Source organism: Bacillus rossius, chromosome 16, assembly GCF_032445375.1.
Source record: "Bacillus rossius redtenbacheri isolate Brsri chromosome 16, Brsri_v3, whole genome shotgun sequence".
Classification (NCBI taxonomy): domain Eukaryota; kingdom Metazoa; phylum Arthropoda; class Insecta; order Phasmatodea; family Bacillidae; genus Bacillus; species Bacillus rossius.
The window spans coordinates 2,545,052-2,568,858 of record NC_086343.1 but is presented as its reverse complement, the minus strand read 5'-3'; the positions used below and the strand labels follow the sequence as shown (position 1 = coordinate 2,568,858).

The 23,807-nt window shown below is 42.7% G+C and overlaps 1 protein-coding gene across 1 annotated transcript in view; it reads left to right on the top strand.

The window, feature by feature from the left end:
- Positions 1-6,237: 6,237 nt before the first annotated feature.
- Positions 6,238-23,807, top strand: part of LOC134540277 (metabotropic glycine receptor-like) — a 92,734-nt gene continuing 75,164 nt past the window's right edge. Inside the window, exon 1 of the mRNA XM_063382935.1 lies at positions 6,238-7,192. Coding sequence (XP_063239005.1) covers positions 6,238-7,192 — 955 coding nt within the window. The remainder of the gene's footprint in view (positions 7,193-23,807) is intronic.

The following is a 23,807-nucleotide window of genomic DNA, read 5'->3' as shown; positions in this document are numbered from 1 at the left end:
TTGGCCCAGAGTCATCCAGGTGAGTTGTGAGCCGATAGCAGTGGCAGCACTGAGGTATAACTATTTGTATTTTAGCCTATCGCGAAATGAATTCGCGAATTTTTCCGGTCTCTAACAATGAGTCATGCTTTTTTGTGCGTGCAGCCGGCGGTCATCGATTTATAAGAAGTTATTACGCCAATAAAAATTTTAAATCGCGAAGAAAATTCTCTCTAGCTACAAATTTTAATCGAACATACAGTGTTAACTAAAAATCATTTACAGCCATAAACTGATTCAGCTGTAGTAGCAGAAGAATGGCCCAGAAAAATAGGGCATGGTCTTACTTGCAGACGGCCGCTAATCACAAAGAAGAAACTGCTGGCGCGGGCATACTCTTTTGCAGTCTAATCTGAAGTCGAAAAGTCAATGCCCCCAATTACAAGGAATTGGTAGAGACCGGATAATTCGCAGATTAATTTCTCGATAGGCTAGAATCAAACATGCTTCATCTTGCTTCACTAATTGGGCAACAGTTTAGCTGGGGTACTCTGAGCCAGTTAATAACGCTCAAAAAAAGAAGTATAAAATCACTGTCATCCTTGTTGACAGTCACACAAGTCTGTAGCCAATGAGCAGATGGTATTTGGCTAAGTGTGTAGAGGATTTTGAAGTCTATTCTAAGAATTGTTATTAGAAAATTTGAACCGCAAAGTATTGAAAACCAAACAAACATTACAACAACATTAACAACTTTTTTTTGGCCGAAAAAGCGTGCTCATTTGTGAAATATCTGCTATTTAATTTTTTTAAAGCTGGTATATATTTTTTAAAGTAAACCTAGAAGAGTCAGGGAATCATGATACTGGTATAAAAAACTTTACACGCCCAGAATTCGTTTAAGCGCACATTTAAACTCACGGCTACGTTTTTAAGGAAATGACACCACGTGACCTTTGGTGTAGCTACACTCCGAAAAGGTAAAGACATGACGGCTGGTGGGGGGAGGGGGGAAGGGCAGATCACGAGTCGCCGTGCGCACGAATGGTATCTCCGGAACGGTTACGACTCGTAAACCTCTACGGAAGCGAAGTGAAACCGAAATGAGAGGCGGGCCCATAACCACGAATGTACCCCCCCCCCCCCCCCCCCCCGCAGGCGAGGACCGGGCACATGCCGAGGTCGTAATATTTTTACGGGTCGCGGGAATATCGCCTCGCAGCCCGGAGAAATCCTCAAGGAGCTGCAGCCATGCTCTGGAGCAGGAATATTGAATGTCTGAGCTCAATCGCGCTGCCTGGAGAGGCGGTTGCCAAACAGTATTTCCCTCGGAGCAATTGGAAATATTCAAGGGCGTTTATTTTTCGCGAAACGATTCCGAGAGTAGCTGAAAGTTGAAACAGTGTAGCATCGTCCGTGTTTCGTGGTCGGGTGAGGTTCTTTCAGATGCATGTCTATTGTTGCAACACCAATCACAGTGATTCAGTGCGGAAGCAAACACGTCCTGAGTGGCTCGGTCAAAAAAAGGCAACCACTTCTCTCGCACACGGCTGCCAATCACAGGGAAGATACCTCTGGTGCGGGTATAGCTAGTTGCAGTCTAATAGACGTTCAGAACATTTTCCCGAAAAATTTTAATTTACGAAAAACGTTGCTCACTTATTATGCAGAGATCTTCGTTAATTGGTCGTTATATTTTTATATTTACGGACACTAAGTTAACTTACTTCGAAAATGAATCCACAAAAATAATCTTAGTACACAAGTAAAACATACAAAAATGGTACAAGAAGAAGAATGAGTTGCCCAGTAACGTATAACCGCCAAAATATGTGAGCTTATAGGATATGTAGGATATATAGGAACTATATAGGAAAGTGGTCTCGCATGGGGTTCAATGAATCCACGAAATAATCGTAGCTCTATGCTTAAGTAGAACCACGATTATTACGCCTATGGATAGTCAAGTCCTTTAAGAATGCCCATTTTCGATAACAAAGTCATATGTTTTGGCAGACTACAAATGATCGGGTAACCACTTCTTCTCCTTGTCTATAACTGGCTCAGGGTCGTCAAAAGCACTGTAGTCCAATCATTAACTTGAAGCAGACGAATGTGTGGTTTGTAGCCCAATAACCCCGGGAAATAATCTTCTACCCATGCATCAGCACCACATCGTGACTATCTCTGCTGCGTGTACGAACGCGGCCTGGCGGAACGTGGCAATCTTGGTCCGCTGTGCGAGCCGAGGAATGTACGGCGACGACCCAGATTCTGCATCACCGATCCGACGTATTTTAAGTTCCGGTTGAAAAGTCTACATTTTTAAGTTTGTGCGGACATGGAGCAGGTGACTCTGATTCTATCCGCCTCAGGAATTTCTCGTGGAGCGGAAGGTAACTTCGAGAAATGTGGGAATTACTCTCTTCTGCAGCTTAAAAGTTGTTGACATATTTTTAAATCTTAAAAGGTTTCCAACTGGTGAGACTTATTTTATTTGTGGATTTCAGATGGGGAAGACGTGTGAATATAGAAAAAATACGTATTCGTGGAATAATAACTTAACATTTTGCTAAGGGTACAGTCACGAATACTTTATGAATTAATTTCACTCCAGGTTATACTCAACTTGCCTATGCATAATGAAGCATTTTATAGTGCTAATTGGCTGATAACAAGGTCAACACATTCTCTGGGGGGGATGGGGGTCACACGTGACTTAGTAACCACTTTATTTTCTCTATGCTGTTAGAAATTATAGTAAATTTGCCTACTTTTCAATGAAGAAGTTTACTCAACTAAATTAAGAGTTCTTCGTTGTTTCAAATAACTGAATCTTCTTAGAAACTAAACCGTATTTTCATTTTCATTTGTATGTTTTGTTATAAACAGAGATAAACTAACACGTGGACACAAAGAAAAGTGTTCTTAACAAGTTTTGAAAGGTTTGTTGACGTACCAAGAATATATTTTGGATTTGTCCGACCTACCTCATTTTTTGTTACCAGATGGCATGACAGAAAATAAATATTAAATTTAATCAATTGCAGATAAAGATGTAAAGCAGTTACCGAAAAAAATTAAAACGGCTTATTATTGATTAGAAATGTTCATGTAACAATGAGTGATACTAAGGACTATCACATACAACCATGGACGTGCGCATCCCGGGTGGTTGCGGGAGGGGGGGGGGGGGGAGGGGGTGCTGGCTAGTGTCAAGCGCAATTAATTTGCTGCTGCGCCGCTTCGTCAGCTGTTTGCTTTAAAATTATTGCCTGTTTGCTTTCAGTTTATTTCCTGTTTGCTTTCAGTTTATTTCCTGCTGTGGGCGGGAGTGTCAATTTGTTCGGGGTTTCTAGGAAGGTGACGATATTCCACTCATCCCTCCTCACTACGTACGCCGCTGGGACACGTTTATGTTAAAAATTAATCAATGTAATCATTGCTTATTTAAAATTTAAATTGACAAAAGTATACATTGTTAAAACAAATAGGTACAAATAAAAAATCACGCGACATTGCTTGGCGTGCGGGTTCTACCCGCGTTGAAGGCAAAAATTTCACCAACGTTTCGGTCAACCTTGCAGTTGCCATCTTTAAGGTAGCAGTAGGTCGCTTTCGACGCGGTAAGTACCTGCCACTTTAGACAATGGCCGCGACAGGCTGTGACCCTGATTAAAATATACGTATTAAAATAAAAGTGTTATCGGGAAATTTAGTTCCGTCCTTCTCCAATCACCAGACGGTAAGCCTCAATCTGTTAGAAATTGAAGGAAATCAACTTACTTTTCAAAGAAACCTTCAACTCGAATAAACCAAGAGTTCTTCGTAGTTTCAAATAACTGAATATTTTTAAAAAACTACGCCGTATTTCGACTTCCGAGGCTTATGTTTCGTTAAAAAAAAGTAAACACACAAAGGACAAAATAAGAAAGTCCTTACTATGAACTTTACCAGTTTATTAAATTATTGTTATTATATCAAAAATAATCACGTGTGTTCATGTTAAAAGTGACCACAGAGTCCGTAAATTTGCGAAGAAAGCCGTATGTTTGCAGAGATTACTGGATAATTAGTAACCAGCGTTCTTCGTGAATTGCAGGTGGACATTGTTACCAGTGTAGTTGCTCTCCATTGGACGGCCAGAGGAGACGGAATGTCGCCTCGTGCAACTCGTGCGGGCAGTAAAGGAACGGCTCTCGCGGCCTCGTGCATCAGTGCCTGCGTGCAGGTGGCGGGCACCGCGGATTGCTCGTGCCAACTGCTGGCGGAGGAAGTTCCCTTCGTCCTCGCGACACTGCCTGCCCGGGTCAGGATGAACTGCCCACTGGCCGCCGCTACACCTCGCCTTCCCACCGGATCGCTCGTGAACGGGTCGTTGCAATCACGTCATGTTGTTATTGGTTTCCCGTTATATGGTCCGGTGAGCACACAGTTCAAAAATATAACGATAAACCAAGGCCGTCGTGGGAAACTAATTTGCCCCCTGGGCAACTAACTAATGAACAATATTTTAATCCCGAAAGTAAAAATAAATAAATACTAAGAGTTAACGTAGTCATGACTGTAAAAGTGATCTGGAAAAATTGTATAACGGTGTGTTCATGGAGACGCGTTGGGTCCCTTAAGTGTCTTCATGGAGCCACGCTGGTTCACTTCAGCGTCTTCACGGAGCCACACTGGTTCACTTCAGCGTCTTCACGGAGCCGCACTGGTTCACTTCAGCGTCTTCACGGAGCCACACTGGTTCACTTCAGTGTCTTCATGGAGCCACACTGGTTCACTTCAGTGTCTTCACGGAGCCGCACTGGTTCACTCCAGTGTCATCACGGAGCCGCACTGGTTCACTTCAGTGTCTTCATGGAGCCGCACTAGTTCACTTCAGTGTCTTCACGGAGCCGCACTGGTTCACTCCAGTGTCATCACGGAGCCGCACTGGTTCACTTCAGTGTCTACATGGAGCCGCACTGGTTCACTCCAGTGTCTTCACGGAGCCGCACTGGTTCACTCCAGCGTCATCACGGAGCCGCACCGGTTCACTTCAGTGTCATCACGGAGCCGCACTGGTTCACTTCAGTGTCTTCACGGAGCCACACTGGTTCCCTTCACGCCCTCGAGGGCGGACCACCGTGGTGACGCCTCACGCAGTCCGCCCCAGTCACTCCCCAGTCACTCCGTGGTCACCTCCCCGTGGCGATGTCTGGGCTGCAGATACCAGCGAGAGCATCTCTGCGCCTGTGAGGTCGTGCACCCGCAATAGCTGTCTGTGCATCGGGTTGCCTACACGCGAGCAATCAGGCGTCAGGCATGACATACACACACCAACACACACCCTTCCTACACCATATCATTTGCACGAATATATTTGATATACTTGTACACCCGTTCTCGTACTCTGAAGGTGACCAATTGTAAAAAAAAAAAAACTTTTTTCATTGGAAACTCTGACTGGTGTAAAAGCAGCAATTTAAGGATTAAATGTAAAGGTTAATTTCTCTTTAATTAAGAGATGCAGAGATTCCTAGCATGATAATAGGCCTGAAAGTTTTCTATGTTATTTGTATTTGAAAAAAACGCACGAATAATTAAAAATAGATGGGCGGTCAGTAGAATGATGACTAAGAAAATCTATACAAATTACAATATTTACCGAAAAATAGCTTCTTAGTCATTTCGTAAAAAGTAAACCACCTGCAAGCGAAATTTTAAAACAAAATAAAATATGTGAAAATAAATAATATGAAAGTTTTATACATGTAAGCTTTCCGGAAGAAATTCTCTGAATGATGGTGAAAACCGCACTAAAATCAACTGTGTGGTTTAGAAGAAGTAAGCCAACAGACAGACGCAGAGAGCGAATCCGTTTTACACTATCTATACAGATGTACTAAAAACTTTTATTTAGTTCACCTACAATGCGTGAAGTTTAAATACTTACAGTACATTTTAGTTCGTTTTTTTTTCTCTTCATAAATATCATAAAAAAAAATTATTTGCTCAACTGTTCGTTTTCATTGCAAGCGCGCGAGCGTGTTATCGTTGGACATCGGAAAAAAAAAATTTGCGATTTATTTCGGGGACAGGCTAAAAAAAAAAAAAAAAATTGAAAGGTTTGTGTTTGCTTCGCCAGTCGTTTTCCACCGGCTGCTCCCCGAGCGAGAACTACCTGATGGCTACCGTAGTTGCGGTACGCGCCGACTGCGCCTGCGCGGGCACGGACGCCGGGCGCCGGGTCTTCAGTCGGCGCCGAGACGCGCGATGTGGCCGTGCCGCGCGCTGCTGGTCGCCGCGCTGCTGCGCCACGTGGTCGGCTCACACCCGGGCGGCGGTCTCCTGACGGCCCTCGGCGGGGGTCACGCCCTCCGGTTCCCGCACCCGGGGGCCCCGTCAGACTCCGAGGAGATCCAGCAGCTCGGGGACCTCGGAGGAGTCTACGACGGGGACGGACACCAGCAGGGTGCCGCGCTGTGGCGCGGGGAGTCTGGCGGTGCTTCTTCTTCTGATCCCGAGGAGCAGGACCTGGGGGAGGTGTCCGGGAACGACGTCAGGTCGCCGACGGCGGACGGCGACTACCACCAGAGGGCTCCTGACGACAGCCTGGAAGACCTGGAGTCCCCGGCGGGAGTGAGGATCCGCCACGGCAAGTCCCGAGGGAGGCTTCGAGCAGGGCCCGAGCCGCCGTCGACGGAGACCTCGGAGGACCAGGAGGAGGAGGCTGGCGGGGGAGGAGGGGGAGGGGCAGGCGTGGACGTGGTGACGCGCTTCCTGCGCATCGTGGAGTCGCAGCACCTGCTGGGCGACAACTGCACGGCGGGCACGGACCTGCACCTGGGCGAGGGGGTGGTGGACCGCTACGCGCAGGAGCGCTTCCGCCTGGAGGCCGAGGTGGCCGTCAACCGCGCCAACTGGCTCACGCGCCTCTGGAAGTACGCCGAGCCGCGCGTGCTCGCCTCCGAGTACCTGCTGCACGCGTCGCTCTTCTCCGTGGTCGAGTTCGACGACGACATCTTCGCGGCGGGCAACTGCTACGACCAGGGCCAGTACAAGGGCTACGGCCTGTTCTGCCCGTACGCGCACCGCCTGCCCGAGGGACCCATCCTAGTCAAGGACCTGGCCGTGGAGTACAAGTACCTGGGCAACTCGTCCGAGTGGTTCTTCATCGCGCGCAGGAACGCGGAGAACGTCATCCGCAACCACAGCCAGTTCAGCCGCGGTGAGTCCCGGCCTCCTGCCTGTTTCCCTGCAGAACATACACTTGCTGTACTCACCTTCAGTTGTACAACACACAGACACTGCTGAAGGAATCTGCGGTGGCTTCTTCTGAGGCACAGACAGGCCCAGAATTATCTCTGCAGTAATTTTCGAAACAAAATAAAACCTGTTTTGTGGCTGCTAAAAATACTTACATGAAAACAACTTAATCAAAACAAAATATTGCTGTAGTACAGCGTTCGGAATCTCACCCAGTAGTTTACTCTTTTGTTTGTCCCACTACATTCAAAGGCAAAACTTATTTCTAGAGACCTGTAAATTTCGCGATTTCAAATCCCTAAAATATAGACTCCATGATCCTCTATGCTCGTGCAAATTACATCTGCTGATTGGTTGCCGACTCGTAACACCTGTTGACTGGAATGTTCCGTGATTCGCTAATTCTTCTGTTGAAGATTTCTTCATTGGCCCAGAGTCCATCAGATAAACTGTGGCCCAATCACTGAAGCAAAATAATGTCAAAAGTATTTGGACTCTATCCTATCGCGAAATGAATCCGCGAATTTTACAGGTCTCTACTTATTTGTAAACATTTTCAGTATTAACTGCGCATATAATAAGCCTAATATTTGATTATATTTTCCATGGTTAAAAAAAATTATTGAATGAAATATCAATTAAAATATCAAATTATGCGCCAATTTTGTTAATAAATACTCAGTACTATCTCTAAAAACGTATTATATATATATATAAATAAATAAATAACAATAGCCATGTGTTACAGTTACAGAGCAACCTGCTTAGCTCACAGGCTGTTCATAGTCCGTATCGCAGGTGTGATGTGCGGTTAAATTAACAATCCAAATGTGCTGTTGTTGGAATTACATTTACTGTCCCAATTCCACTGAAAATCGTATACCACTACTGGCCATTATCAATTGGTAATTTATTGAAATTAACTTTCTGAAGGTGTAGGTATAACTTCCAACGTTCCCAGATCATCCAGTAAATAAAAATTACAACTTGGAGCTTTCTAACTTACGGAAGTACATTTTATTGTGCTGTATGATATTTTTTTATATGTTGAACGTTTTTTGTTCGTGCTGTCGTCGTTGTGTTGTCCGTAATACTTGTTTAGTTTCATCGTTGGTCCCGTTTTGTTTCAAAGTTACAGAAGTATATTTCTTGTAGTATTGCAAATTACTTCTTGGTAATTGGTTTCGAGAGGAATATTTTGTAAGAGTACAGAGAACCTCTCTCTGCGTGGAGGCGCCACGACAGCTGCGGACAGCCGTGTCCGTGAAGAGTCCAGTGTCTGTCCGGCAGCCGCCTGCTCGCTCTGACCTTTGAATATATATACTGTATAGAAGTCGCCAGCCCAGGTTAAAATTTATAATACGGTTTTGAGTTAGTTGGTTAATTCACCGCCGCAATCGCCACCATCTCTAGGGCATCGACTTGTGGTGGTCTCTAGCGGACAAGTGTCGAACTCTTCAGACACCCCTTCCCCCTCCCGTTGAACGATCTTGAGCTGCAGTGAATGATGGGTGGGGGGTGCGGGGAATGACAGCGGGCGACAGCGCTGCGCTCTAACGTGTAAATAACAACTAAGACGATACAGGGCGTTACGGCAGCGCACTGCAGCGGTGAAGTTCCCAAGCTGCTCATCATACGCTTCTGAAAAACGTAGAGTAAATCCTATCCACTCGCGACTTCTATACAGTATATATATTCAAAGCTCTGACGCATGTAACTGCTCCCCGCGCGACTCCGCCCACGCAGGCTTCAGCTGGGCCGCTTCAAGGGGCGTTAGTCATGGCGCCAACCGCAACCACGACTGGCCAGACAAACCTCAGCAAGCACAAGACGGACGTGATCTCTCCTGCATGGTTTTAACCCAGAATGTTCAAGGTGTGTAGGCTTTAATAACTGAAACACTCTTAGGTCCTCACCCAACTTGGACCCTCCCGCACACTTTTAGATTAACTTAGGCTACAAGGACCTACAAGGACCCTACAAGGACCCTAGGACCTACAAGGACCCTACAAGGACCTGCAAGGACCTACAAGGACTTACAAGGACCTACAAGAACCTACAAGGACCCTTCAAGAACCAGATGGGTCGACGGTAGCCTAGCTCACTGAGGCGTCGACCTCGGCACGGCTATGTTCACCAGGTCCCGGCCAGGAGCAATCCCGCCGCCTGAAGCTTCTATGGATGACCGCTGGACGTAAAGCCCCGTCTAAATTATAGATGTGTACCTTGGAGCAAGGGCGTAGCTGCCGGGGGCCAGGAACCCCCCTTCCCTCCTCCTGCCCCTTCTGGAAATAAGCAGTCCCTCACTGAGGGATATTCCTGCACTTACAAAGGCGTGACTGTGAAACGGTTTTGATAAACTTTAGCATATTAACTTTGTTTTGTGGCAAACCTACTGTATATTTTTTTAAAGTGTTCTGCGTATTGCATTCATGTAGGCTAAAATATGTGAATTATACATCTTACATGCACCCTCTCCAGAGATGTCTTGTGTCGTTTAATCTCACTCGTAAAAGTCTCGGGCCTTCCCCCTCCAGCGAAAGAGTTTGGTCCTGCCTCGGATCCATAAGGCACTATGTCACATAAACCATATTTTTTTACGAGGGCAGTTAAAGGATATTAAACAGTACCTCACCTTTTTACTAAACTATTTTACAATATGTGAATTCTGTACTTATCATACATCTGAGTGTTGTATGACATTAGACAGACCGTCAAACGGTGGTAAGGTTTATGGTTAATAGTACATTTTGACCAAAAGAGGACACAGTGTCTTACACCTCCGAGGTACCAAATTATAAAGGTTTCAGTGGCGGATCCAGAGGGGGTTATGAGACGGTTTGCGTATGTTCATTTGGAGAACGCATGCGCGCGCACACAAACAAACACACACTTTTTTGTTTGTTTGTTGTAAGTTGAAGACGACCTTTACTTGGCCGGGAAGTAGATTGAAGGTACTGTACCTTATATTGTCTTTCTCAGCTTCTTCTGTCCAAAATGCAACTTGTTTTGTCTATCGGTTAGTTTCTGAGCTCAGGGGTTGAGTTCGAGTCTCTCTTCAACCTGAAGCTGCCTTGGCCACGAAAACGGACACTTGTGTTTAGGTTGAAGACTCACTTCGATTAAATTTATTTTTTGGACGATTCGAAACAACTATTTTGGACGTGCGTGTGTTTTTTCAGATTAATCTAATTGGTCCGCTTCCGATCAGCACGCCACCTGCCTTTTCATTGTTTGTAATTTATTGTAAATCAATAACCATTAACAATATTTAATGACGGGCATAACCTCTCACTGTAGCTTAGTAAAATATTATTTTTTTTTTTATGGAAATTATTTGACTCTATGATAATTGAGCTCGAACTCCGTGCATTAAAAAAAGGGTAATTATGTAGTCTTGTTAATTTTAGGAATAATTAATCCGTTGTCGTGGTATTTGTTTATTTTATGCTTTGGGGGATTTTGAAATTAAACGGTTGTTGTAATCTGCGAGTCTGGTTGCTATTTGACATCCGTGCTCGTAACATTTCTCTCGCCACGAAGCGCCAGCCAACCAGCTGTGACCTGTTGCAGAAGCTCGCGTCACCATTGGCCAAGCCAGTAGCAGCGCGGGTGCTGTGTTAGTGATGGTTAGAGACCCGTGAAATTCGCGGGTTCATTTCGTGTTATGCTAAAATTCAAATAATTATACCTAAGTTTTGCTTCTGTCATTGGTTCACTGTTAATCTGGAGGACTGAGGGCCAATTAGAGACCCTCACTCATAGAAGTGTCGAATCACAGGCCACCCAGTCGAGACGACTCACAAGTCAACAGCCAATGAACAGTTGGCATTTGCCCGAGTGTGTAGAGGATATTTGAGTCTATCCTGGAGGTCATTGAACCCGCGAATTTTACGGGTCTCTAGCGATGGTTCGTGGTTCGCCCCGGAGCAACTGCACTCAGCAAGCGAGCGCCAACTTCCTGCCACGCGCAGCATCAGGCGAGAGCCACCTCGCGCATTCAGAGGCGACGTGGCTCTCGACTGTCGCGCCACTGTCGACCTTAGTGACATCATTATCCTTGGGCTCGGAGGGTTTATACCGCTGTCACGGGCCCTCAAAGAGAAGTATAAAGCTACGCGGGAGAAATTAAAATTCGCGTCGTTGGGAAAGAAAATAATTTATTATTAACGTTTTTTTTTGCAATATTCAGCGACGTTCTGACGATATGTAGAGAGAATTTTTAAACAGCTGACGAGGTTTTTTTTATCTAACAATGCATGCAACATGTAAAATATTCAATGATGTGAAAACATCGTGTTGTTGTGGAAGCAGCCTCCCCCCTCCCCCACGAGTTCTCGTACTTCAACCAAAGCAACCAGCCAATTAATGGAAAAAAAAAGGTATATGACAGCCTAACCGTCTTTTTTGTATGAAATATTTTTGTATATTTACATTTTTAGCATGCGCAATTCTCTGGCCTTTGCTAGGGGAGATGGTAGTATTCGAAAATACAGTAGGTGAACATAACACTGAAAATTTTGAAATTTCTCCATATCAGACCATTAAAATTCGTGATTTCGATGACCTTTAGGATAGACTCCACAGCCCTCTCCATACTCGGATAAATGTCACCTATCCAATGGATATTGACTTCTGAAAAGTTTCAAACATGTGGTCTGTGATTTGATAATTCCTTGGTTGGAGGTTCCTCATTGGCCAAGAGCCCTTCCCATGAACTGTGAACCAGTAGCAAAAACCACACAGAGGTAAAATTATTTCAGTTTTTGTCTCTAATGACTGCAAAAACGGACCTCCGAGATAACTTTGATCTCTGAACCGCTAAGATAATGACTCAGTGCTCAGGAATTTGAGTCATTGTCAAATGGCTCTTATTAAAATCCACGACGATTTTTAATCCACAGCCTGCAGTCAAGCAGTTTCATGAAACCGGTGCCTGGAAGATTCCGCGTTAAAGAATTCGTGGATTCATTTCGTGATACGCTAACATTCAAACAACATTACATCTATGTGGGTTTTGCTATTGGTTCACAGTTAACGCAAATGAACTTCCATCCAAGGAAGTATCAAATCACAGACCATCAAGTTGAGAGTTCTAGCTAGTCAAGAGCCAATCAACAGGTGACACTTCTCTGAGTTTTCAGATGCCTGTGGAGTCTATCCTGAAGGTAATTGAAACCCGTGAATTTTTCAGGTCTCTAATAATAGATTTTATTTAGTGGGCGATGTGGCGTGACAATTTAAACTTTATGGCAGTGAAGCTATCCTGGAATATATCTGGTAAACTAAAATAGTCACAGTAAAAAGTAATTACAAGTTTTTTTTTTTTTAAATGTGAGAATACTAGCATTACAATATAATTAAGGGCGGGCATTTTCGAAAAATCTTAACGCTCATTCGACTGCAATAATGTTTGCCCACGCCAGCTGATTCTTCCTTGTTTTGCCAGCCGTCTGCAAGACCAGCCATCGACTTACTTGAAGGGGCCATCCAGGACGCATTTGCTTCCGCAGCGAATTGGCGTTTCCGACAGTAGACATATACCTGAAAAGAAACTCGATTAAACACGAATCACGCAATATGATACAGTGGTTTAGCCCTCAGCTAGTCTAGAAATCTTTTCGCGAAAAACGCATGCTGCTAATTATAATTCTTATTATTAGGGACCTGAAAAATTTGCGGTTTCGATGACCTCCAGGATAGTCTACACGGTCCTCTGTATACACTCGGGCAAATAACGCCAGTTCGTTGGCTGCTGACTTGTGAGACATCTCAACTGGTGTTTGCCCGAGATTCGTCACTTCTTTGGTTGAGGGTTTCTCATTGGCCCAGAGTCGCCCAGACGAACAGTGAGCCAATAGCAAGAGCATCTTAAAGGTAGAGACTGGAACAATTCGCAGATTCATTTCGCGATAGTCTGAAATTCACACACGTATGCCTTTAAGCTGCTCTTGCTATTGGCTCACTGTTCGTCTGGGTGACTATGGGCCAATGAGAAACCCTCAACCAAAGAAGTAACGAATCACGGGCAAACCAGTTGAGACGACGCACAAGTCAGAAGCCGACGAACTGGCATTATTTGCCCGAGTGTACAGATGACTGTGTAGACTATCCTGAATATCATCGAAACCGCGAATTTTTCAGATTCTTACTTAAAGGTATATGTGTATATGAATTTCAGACTATCGCGAAATGGTTCTGCGAATTTTTCCGGTCTCTAGTTATTATCCTTTCAGACACAACAGCTCGGGAGCTTGTGAAGCTCATCGACAAATGTTCGTCGTAGTTCAAACTGATTTTTTTTCTATATTTAGTAACGTAATAATATAACATTATGAAATAATAATATTGAATAGTTCAATAAGGTAAAAGTTTGTTTGTAAGACATATATACCGTGTGATTTCAGTTGTTTGGACAAAAACAAACATACAAAATGTATACTAAGTGTAAATATATGTTTTTGAAAATTTTCAGGTTAATATTTTAGTCTTGCCATAGAAGTATAGGGTGTTCATAAAAAATATCTTTGTTTCAATGGTATATTGCAATAGTTTAATTTAGACTGTTTACAACAAATCATACATCAAATTGAAGGTAAACTAACATAGTTTTTTTTACAAATGTTAAATATGTATACCTTTAGTTTTACGGCATAAATCCAACCTAAAGTCCAATTCTTCCCACACTTGGGATAACAAGCCAGGAGTAATGGAAGCATTAGCCTCTTCAATTAAAAAAAAATATTATTATGCTTTAAATAAACATGAATTCAAACATACAATTGTGCGAGAATATTCGTAAGAAATACTCCGTATTTTCTAGAAAACCCTATTTAATATGCGTATAAATAATTATTCCAAAGGAATATTTTGTAAAAGTACCAAAAAAAAAATTTTCTGGGTAGGTATGGTCTTTTTGATCTACTCTCTCCGACTGCGAACTTGCGAGCGTAAGAGCACCGACTGAGTGAGCGCGTGCGCTTTACGGGGTAAACCTCGAAGAACGACACGCGATCGAAATGTTTTGTTCACGCGAGTGTTCCGGGAAGAATGTGAGTTTGGGGGGGGGGGGGGGAAGTACACAGGCCCAACTCCCGTGGACCGAGCGCCTCCCGGAGCTGCGAGACGGCAGAATAAGCCCGCGCTCCACCCCCCCCCCCCCCTTCCAGGGAAACAATATGGCGGCGGAAAGGAAAGTCCTCGAGCATAACAGGACGCGCGCTCCAGAGAGTGGTCACGTGACAAGCTCAGAATGAAATATTCAAGTAGAGCGTCAAAGAGAAATACAAATTCCGCATAAGCCGGTCCTTGGGGCAAGAAACAGCCAGATGCAAACAGGGGAACTGTTTCGTTTGTAAAAAAAAAGCACATTTCGGTTCCTCCACGCACAGGACATTTGTGATCATAAATGAAAGAAAAAGTATTTGAGTGTGAGCGTTAGCAAAAAAAGCAAATTTTCTTTCTTTGGTTCAGGGTAAAAAATATGATCTTTGTACGATCAGGAAAAAAAAAGCACTAAAGAAATGTAGCAATTTTTATTTTTGAAAAAACTAAGTACACACATTGTGGTAATTATTCGTTTGACCTTGTGTAGGCCTATTTAACTGCAGCTGTTTGTTTATGCGCCGGCCCTGTGCTGGCGCGATGTTCCTCGTTTGTGCAGGCTGTCTCTCTCTCTCTGCTGGCCGTCGGCGCTAAGTTCATTTTACAATTCCAATTGAATGTCGCGCTCCAGCGAGCAGAGCGAGGCGGGACTCGCAGTCGCTCGGTGATCGGTGCTCGGTGCTCGGTGATTGTTGTTGTGATGCGCGCAGGAGAACAGTGCCCCAAACTTACCTTGGTCTTACTTAAATATTTGAATCCAGTTGATAAATCAATACAAATGATATAACGAAAGAAAAGGAGTGTTTTGGTTTGTAATAAGTACACTGCAAAAACTATTGGTCCTATTTCAACAAATATTTAACTGTTATAAAGATTCATTATTCCAGGAGGAATTAAGCTGTTTTTAATTTTATTTTAAATTATGGTGTTGGTAAGATAAAGCAATTTGTAACTGAAACAGAGAAAAAACTTATAGAATGAACTACTCTCTTGACTTACGATAGTTAAATTGTTATATTTATCTCTATCCACCCTTGCGATTTGCGTTACCAGTTTTAGTACAGAAATATTTACAATAATAAAATATCAATAAGTTGAATAAATACATTACTTCTTTTTCTAATTTGTCGGTTTCATACCTTCCCAGAAGTGAGAATAAGTGGTCGACGATATCCAAATGTAAAATGAGAAAAGAAAAGAATGGATGATTTAAACTTCAGTTTAAATTATACATTTGTCTATTCAGTTGTTGTAATCCAAAAATCAATCTACAGTAAAGAGAGAATTGGAAAACAAGATGGCTTTTATCTCTAATGATAATGATGATGATGATTATGATGATGAAGAAGAAGATGGCAATGATTATGACCAATGAGAATGGCCAAGCATTTTTCGCGAAAAAAATTCCGAGAGAAGCTGGAAGTTGAAACACTGAAGCATCGTCTGTGTTTCGTGGTTGGCTGGGTTTATTTCAGGTACATGCCTACTGTTACAACACCAATCACAGCTAGAGACTGAAAGAACGCTAGGTTTCAATTGCTCTTAGGACGGACTCCGCAGAGAGAAATGTCAACTGTTGATTGGTTCTTGTCTTGCGAGAAGTCTCAGCTTGGTGGTCTGTGATTTCATACTTCCTTGGTGGAAAGTTCCTCATCAACAGCAAAAACAACACAGAGGTAAAGTGGTTTGAATTCTAGCCTATCACGAAATGAACCAACTATGTAATCTTCGCCAATGCTATGTGTAGAGACCGGAGAAATTCGCGGGTTCAATGAACTTCAGGATATACTCCAATATCATCTACACACTCGGGCAAATGCCAACTATACATTGGCTGCTGACTTGCGAGTCGTCTCGACTGGGTAACCTGTGATTCGACACTTCTATGACTATGAGTGAGGGTCTCTAATTGGCCCTCAGTCCTCCAAATTAACAGTGAACCAATGGCAGAAGCCGCACTAAGGTATAATTATTTGCATTTTAGCATAGCACGAAATGAACCCGCGAATTTTTCAGGTCTCTAGCTATGTGTGAATTAAAACTTTGCTCTACAACCGCTTGCTCTTATTTCGTAGTTTGCAATATAACTAGTCAGAGATCAGTAATAGATGCTGTGGCTTCGAATGCCGGTCTTTCATTGCTTCCTCCTGTTTCCCTGATGGCGTGTGTCCTCTCATGAGCTTGCAGACATCAACACACTACCTACCTTCCTACTAAAGGTGGACCCTTGGTGATCCCACGCCTGTCAAATATTCCTCCATTTTGACGCTGCCAACAGACTAGAAGGTGGTAAAAAATTTCTCTTGTATAGGTAGATTAGATTGACGATCATGAAAACTACGAACTTATACATAATTAAACTCTTTGTTTTTCCGCTCTGATATTTATTAATATATTTTCAGTTATACCATATGCGTGAATAATTACACTTCTATGTCTCGATAAATATTTTGTAGCAAACATCAAATTTTAAGAATGTGTTCAAACCAAAGTTAAAAACATTTAATTGAAAGCAGCCAAACAATTAAATAGCATTAAAAATACCATACAGAAAATAAATCAGCTAAGTTTTTTAACTTTTGCCTGATAATACTATAAACAATAGGGTTTTGTGTTGTATATTTTTTTTAGTCGTTTTACCAGAATGGCCTTTTAATTTCTGTATTAAGGAATAAGTATACCCGGCAAGCTTTTGTGCCGCGTAAACTCTTCAAGAAACAGAAAAGTCTTTGACTCGCTCTAATGAAGAACACTATTCAGGCCTAATTTTGTGTGCGGGAATATGACTGTACTAACACTTCAAACCTTTGTCGATATATATTAAGTGAATTTCATTCATCTGTGGGATTGTTAAAAGCCGAGTCTGTTTTTGTTCTCTTGGGACAGCAAGAGAGAGAGACGAAGAACGTAGAACATTTTTATCTCGGCGTTTACTCTTGGAGTAGGAAAATCCAGACAGAAGAAAACTTGCTGCTTGGGAGAGTTTTTATTTGCGTTTAACCGTCATATTTTGTTCCGCAGTACACTCCTGGTATAGAGAGGGAAGGACTGTGGAAACCGACCGGTAATGAAAAGTGCTTTCTTTCAAACGAGAAATTTTTTTTCCCCCCTCCTTCTTCTGCGGCAAGTGACAGGTTCAATTTCTCTGAGAGCGCGCTTCGCACAAAGGGGAATAAGCAGCGCCTGCGTTTCCTGAATCACGCGCAACTCGTCTCCTCCAGCTACATCGATGTAGCCGTCCGCAAGCCGCACTTGACTTGCGTCGCAAGCCTTTGTTCGCCTGCATCGCCGGGAGCACCGCCAGGTCCCTGCACGGACGCTTCCAGCATAGCTTAGAAACCTACAGCTTAGAACTGTCATGACTCAGAACTCTCGAGGAAAAATTCACGTAACTTAGAACTGTCATGACTTAGAAACACATGATGCAGAAACACACAACTTAGAAACTTCGTAACTTATAAAATCATAAATTATCAACAGTCATAACTTTGAAACATGTAACTTGAAAACACACAACACCGAATAACATAACTTAGAAACACACAACTTAGAACTATCACAATTTTGAAACATGTAACTTATAAACAGATATAAATTTATAGAAGAGAATAGTTTCGTGAATGGAGATTATTCATTCAAAACTATCGTATTACTGTGCCTTGGAGGAGTCAGGAAGAGCATAGCTTATCCCTTATTGGTGTTTTAAACATGAATTAATTCAGCAAAAGACTTTTTTTTTGCCTCATTGCTGACAGCAAAATATCTGTAATCATTCATGTTAGTTACCAAGAATTTTTTTTTCCCCAGTAAACCCACGATATTTTAAGTAAAATCAACATTTGTTTATTTTACATTTTCTGTGCGTGCGGTACGCGAACGAGCGAAATCAGCGCGCCTCGGCTAATTGGCGGCACGGGGGCAGAACCCGGCAGTGCAGTCCCTCCCTCCCACCCTCCAGGAAGTCTCGCATGTAGTGATCCGGCCGCAGCGGTAATTGGTTGCAGCGCGCGGGGCGCAGATCACCGACTGCGGGTATTTTGGTGGAGGCGCCGGGTATGAGAATCTGTTGTTGCGAGCGGCGGGGGGCGGGGGAGGGATCTCAGGTTCCCGGACCCCCTCCGAGGCAAAGCGTGGCAATTAGCGGCCAGGGGGAGAGGGGAGCTCCAGGCAGGGGGTGGCGCCCCACCTGCTACACTCGATCCCTAGGGTAGCGAGACTCGCACGCTGTGATACGCGCCAGTGAACAATCTCCCCGGCTGCGCTGCGTCGAGCCGTCCACGTTCTCCCGTCGAGTGTTTCCGCGCCTTCGACCCCGCTCGGCTGCCTGCACGTGCTCGACCCGCTGTCGATGTAGATTGCCCATTGACCCGTCAAATTTTAATGGTGATTACCTACTACCAATGACTGTCTCCGATACATTTGCACGTGGCATATTTCACAACAACACTTCTAGAAGTATTTGACAACGCGAATGACGTACCTACTGATGTTCAGCATAAGTGGACTAGAATTCTTTATGCCATAGCTTAGTCAAATAAAACCTATCTAATCAATTATACGACACATATGTGTTAGTCACGGATACTTACTGGATCATAAAAGTCTCTTAAATCGTCAAATAGTCCATAAGTTACCATTTTTTCCATTTATTCACTAAAATATGTTCCTCGTGGTTAAAAGCTTCAGATATTACATGATTTTAACTTTTACTTGTAATATTTAAATAAATTGTAGCTTTTGTTACGCATATTGTTATAAAAAAGCTTGTGAAATAAACCCATATTGTTTTTAAATAGCGAGTATATAATCGGTGTCAGATATCTGTTACTGTTACCTCAGTTTATTTAGTATTCGCAAAAAAATATATTATAAAGTTCGAAAATAAGTCACCTATTCTTATCTCTGCGATCCAATAAACTTAGGTTACTTAATCGCCACAAACGCAATGCAATTGCTTTAGCACTACCGTAAAACAACTTCAGTAGGCCTACATTGTTTTTGTAGGTCTTCAAAATGCAGAACGATTGAGATCTTGATAGCAGTGGCGGATCCATAATCTCTTGAGAAAAGATTGGTGTAGGCTGAGCTGTTCTTCCTTCTAACCGTCGCGTCGTTTCTTGCAATTCTGATTGTATTAATTCATCATGTGCCCCGACATTGTAATTCTTCGTGATTTCGTCTCTCAGTTGTTTTATCTTAAAAAAAATAAAATTAAAGCATTCTAAATGTAGCACAAGATTAATTTTATTTTATTCAGTATGGTTAACGTGAGTGTCCAATATTTACTTTCAAAGTAGATGAGTCACCTGGAATCGAACGCTCGAGAAATTTGCTTATTACTCGTAGAGTGACCGTTAAATGTACAAACACGGCTTATAATAGCGCATGTGTAAACCCTTACTCTACCTTTATATGTGCCCCTTGAAGGTACTTGTCAGGGGTGAAGAGAACCCCCCTCCACCGATCAGCATTCGCGGGCGTGCGTGACTTCTGAACCGCTGGTTAGTAGTGACAGAGTTCACGTCATGTGCCGAATTTTAGTCACTTAAATTTGATCAAGTTTTATAGCTTTAGTTGCTTGTATTCTGGTGAAATCATACGACTACATCCAACCAGGCTTCGATGAATCAGCGCTCTTTACAAGAACCCTATGATATTTTTACTCCAGGATTATGTATTTTTACGTTTCTTTTGAATTCGTTTATCTGTAACTCACAATTTAATTATTTTAAATTGGTTTCTAAAAAAAATAATATTTTCTAGCCTCGTTTTGGATAATGTTCATACGATTTGCAAAGATTACAAAAAATAGTTTTTTTTTTTATCGAAAGTAAATGCTATCCAGAGATTTTTAATATAATACCCATTAGCAGTGGATATGGACATCTAACTGGAAGTCAAACCAATAATAATAACAACAACACAGTAATGAATGAATTTATACGTCGGAATATCAATCAACCTGTATAAATCAGAGGGAAAGGTAATGTTAAGCCTATAGAGTATTCGCTTCAAACCGCATTAAACGATGGAGATTGTAATAATGTGCTTTGCTTCGTTAATTATCTACACATCGTTAATCAACATCGTTAATAATTGACGTAAATATGCGCGTTTGATGGTTGCCGCACGTCGTCGGGCAAAAAAAAAAAAATATATATATATAGTATTAACGAAAGAGCGCACTTTTATCCGACCGCGAGGGGACCCATAAAAGCGTAAACTATGTAGATCACAGAAGCAAAAAAAAAAAAAAAAAAAAAAAAAAAAAAAAAAAAGAATTTATAAAGAAATTATTCACCACAAATTTTATTGCGCTCCACACTTTGAATATGTATATCGCACACTCACCAACACACTGCAGTGGGGGGGAAAAATGTTTACTGTAGCTCCAAGTTTTAGATATCATCATTTGGAAGACTACAACAACTCTTGCGTGCTCTGATGAAACATTAATTTTGTATATTTTACATGAAGGTACTCTCTAGTTTACACTTTTATTTTTGTTTATACACAATACAATATTTTGACAATTAGTTTCCAAAACATTTCTACGGATGATTTGACAAAAAAATTTAGTGTCCTGTTTGGATTTTTATATTTTTAATAAACGTTAAGAGGAATGAATAACACTTCTGGAGATGTTTATACAAAAAAAAAAGGGGGGGGGGGGAAATTTCTCGCTTGAACGCAACCTTTTTTTATTTTTTATTTAGTTATTAGTCATTTTCCTATTTTAAATTTTATACGTCTTGGCAGAGTAAGATATGATGGGCTGGAGAGGGAAAAAGCGGCCACAGTAGTCATACTTACCACTATATCCGCCCCTGACACTACCCTTTATGCAGCATGGACCGTGAAGATAATATCGTCCTTTCTCGTGCGAATCCGCCTCCCTCCTACCTCCTTCCACAAAGGACAGAGTTAATAAAAAAATCTCCAAAGCATGCGTTCCAGCTTCCACGGCAATTCGTCGAAAACCAAACTAGCCGTAGAAATCAACCGTCGAGATTAAATTTTTTTTTTTTTTAATTTATTTTCATTTTCGTTTACTTTGAACTCAGCACTCACTGTCCGGAATTTCAAACAAAACACGAGCGCTCCTTCTGATCTCCATTTCTGGGACTCGATATCACGCCGTGGATTCGTTATTTCATTTTACTTTTGCCGTGACTGATTCCGGGAACTTCCCTGTAAATTTGTTGCAGGGTCAATTATTTTTTTCATTAGATATTCACTGAACTATTCCTGAGCTGAAAAAAAAAGACTCACGCAAATGATAGTAATTATGAAATATTGCGTGAATTATTACTTATATTAGGCCTTGAATATTTAATAGATCAGCTTGCGAAAAAAAATCGAGGAGAATTAAATCGTGATAAATGTAAAGGATACTCTATAAATAAAATAAATGAAAAGAAAAGGAAATAAAAATGTCCCTTAAAATCGAACCTTAGTTATTTCTTTAAATGATTTTGGTGAAAAAATAAATATCACTGGTTTAAGTGATGGTTGAACATTTAAGTATGGACTTGAGAACATAAAAAACATTAATTAGTTTAATATGTTGCTGATGTAAGAAACATCCCAAATAATGAACACAGCCGGTTTTCAGACCCCAATGAAAATCTCGGAATTTGGGCCAATGCAATGGCGAAATTTCATCAAGAATAATTAGATTCTGCCTCAGAGAGTGGTTTTCTATAAATTTCACCTAGACAAGTGAACTTCCTCGTGTTTGGAAGGTCAAGTAAGCAATATTCCATCGAGATCGGAGCAAAACTGCATATTTGTATAAGAAACAAACAAACGGAGACTCGCACATTGCTCCAGTTCCATCCCACATGAACCGTGCATTTTTTCCGGGATAAAAAGTAGCCTAAGTCACTCTCCGGTCCATAAACTGTCCCTATGCCAAAAATCTTGTCGATTCGTTGCTCCGTTGCTGCGTGAAAGGACAAACCAGCAAACCATCAAACACACTTTCGTATTTATAATATGAAGTATGGATAGTTATAAAACACCACCTAAAAAACAAACCACTTTTTCCATCAAGAAAACGATTGAAAAATACCAATATCTGACAGCAAATCCAGTTTTTGATCGTGATTATCAGGCAATTTTATTACATTATTGCTGTAACAAAATCCTTAATAGGTATATATTTATGTCCATAATACCTATATCTTTCAAAATCTCACCCCGCTAATAAATACTATTCAAAGATACCACAGTATATTTCCGCTCCCTCCCCCCACCCCTGCAACGCCCAGAATAGTTGGCTACAAGCTCCCAGAGGGGAGAATTCTCGGCTCGGGTCTTTTCGGAAGTCCTTAATAACCACGAGTCCTAACCGCGGCTGGCGGGCGGCTGGCAGCTAGTCACGTGCAGCGGAACCCAACCCTCGTCCCCGCTACCGCCCCTACCACCCGCTACCACCCGCTACCACCCACTACCATCCCTTACCGCTTCTCTCTTCGCTCGGTGCCTCCTGACCGCGACCCGTCGCCCGCACGAGAGCGCGAGCGCGCACGGCCCCGCCAGTTGCCGTTCCGTTACTCTGCGACCCACGCTCGGCAGGAGCACCGGGACAGCTCGCTCTCCCGTGCCGACCAATGGCGGCTTCGGGACGACTTTTCGGGCGGGGCTGATCGCACAAAGAAAGGTCGTAGTTGCAAAAAAAAAAAATGAAAGTGGTCAGACATTGGCCTTGGAATATTATTTACAAATTACAGGTTTCAAATGCAGAACCTTAGTAGCTCCGTGCAACTTTTGATGAGATAAAAGTTTAACATGTGAAATAAAATATTTAAGTAAACATGAATATACACTGATCTATAAAATTGGTCTCGGGAGGGGCTGTCGCCCCAAACCGCCCCCCTTCTGGCGCCGCGCTTGGTTCCACTTAGACACTGGACTGGCTCGAGACAGGTCGCACTGCAGGCACGGCGCCTGGCTGAGCGCGAGAGTACCTTTGAATATACATACTGTATAGAAGTCGCGAGTGGATAGGATTTACTCTACGTTTTTCAGAAGCGTATGATGAGCAGCTTGGGAACTTCCACCGCTGCAGTGCGCTGCCGTAACGCCCTGTATCGTCTTAGTTGTTATTTGCACGTTAGAGCGCAGCACTGTCGCCCGCTGTCATTCCCCCGCACCCCCCACCCATCATTCACTGCAGCTCAAGGTCGTTCAACGGGAGGGGGAAGGGGTGTTTGAAGAGTTCGACACTTGTCCGCTAGGGACCACCACAAGTCGATGCCCTAGAGATGGTGGCGATTGCGGCGGTGAATGAACCAACTAACTCAAAACCGTATTAGAAATGTTAACCTGGGCTGGCGACTTCTATACAGTATATATATTCAAAGAGAGTACTAAAGGTCGGGATGTCAGCTCCCACAGTTTCCCATCCCGGAAGCAGTCGGCATTCATCTCGCGATCAATAAACAACAAGTTAAATTAATCTGAAAGCA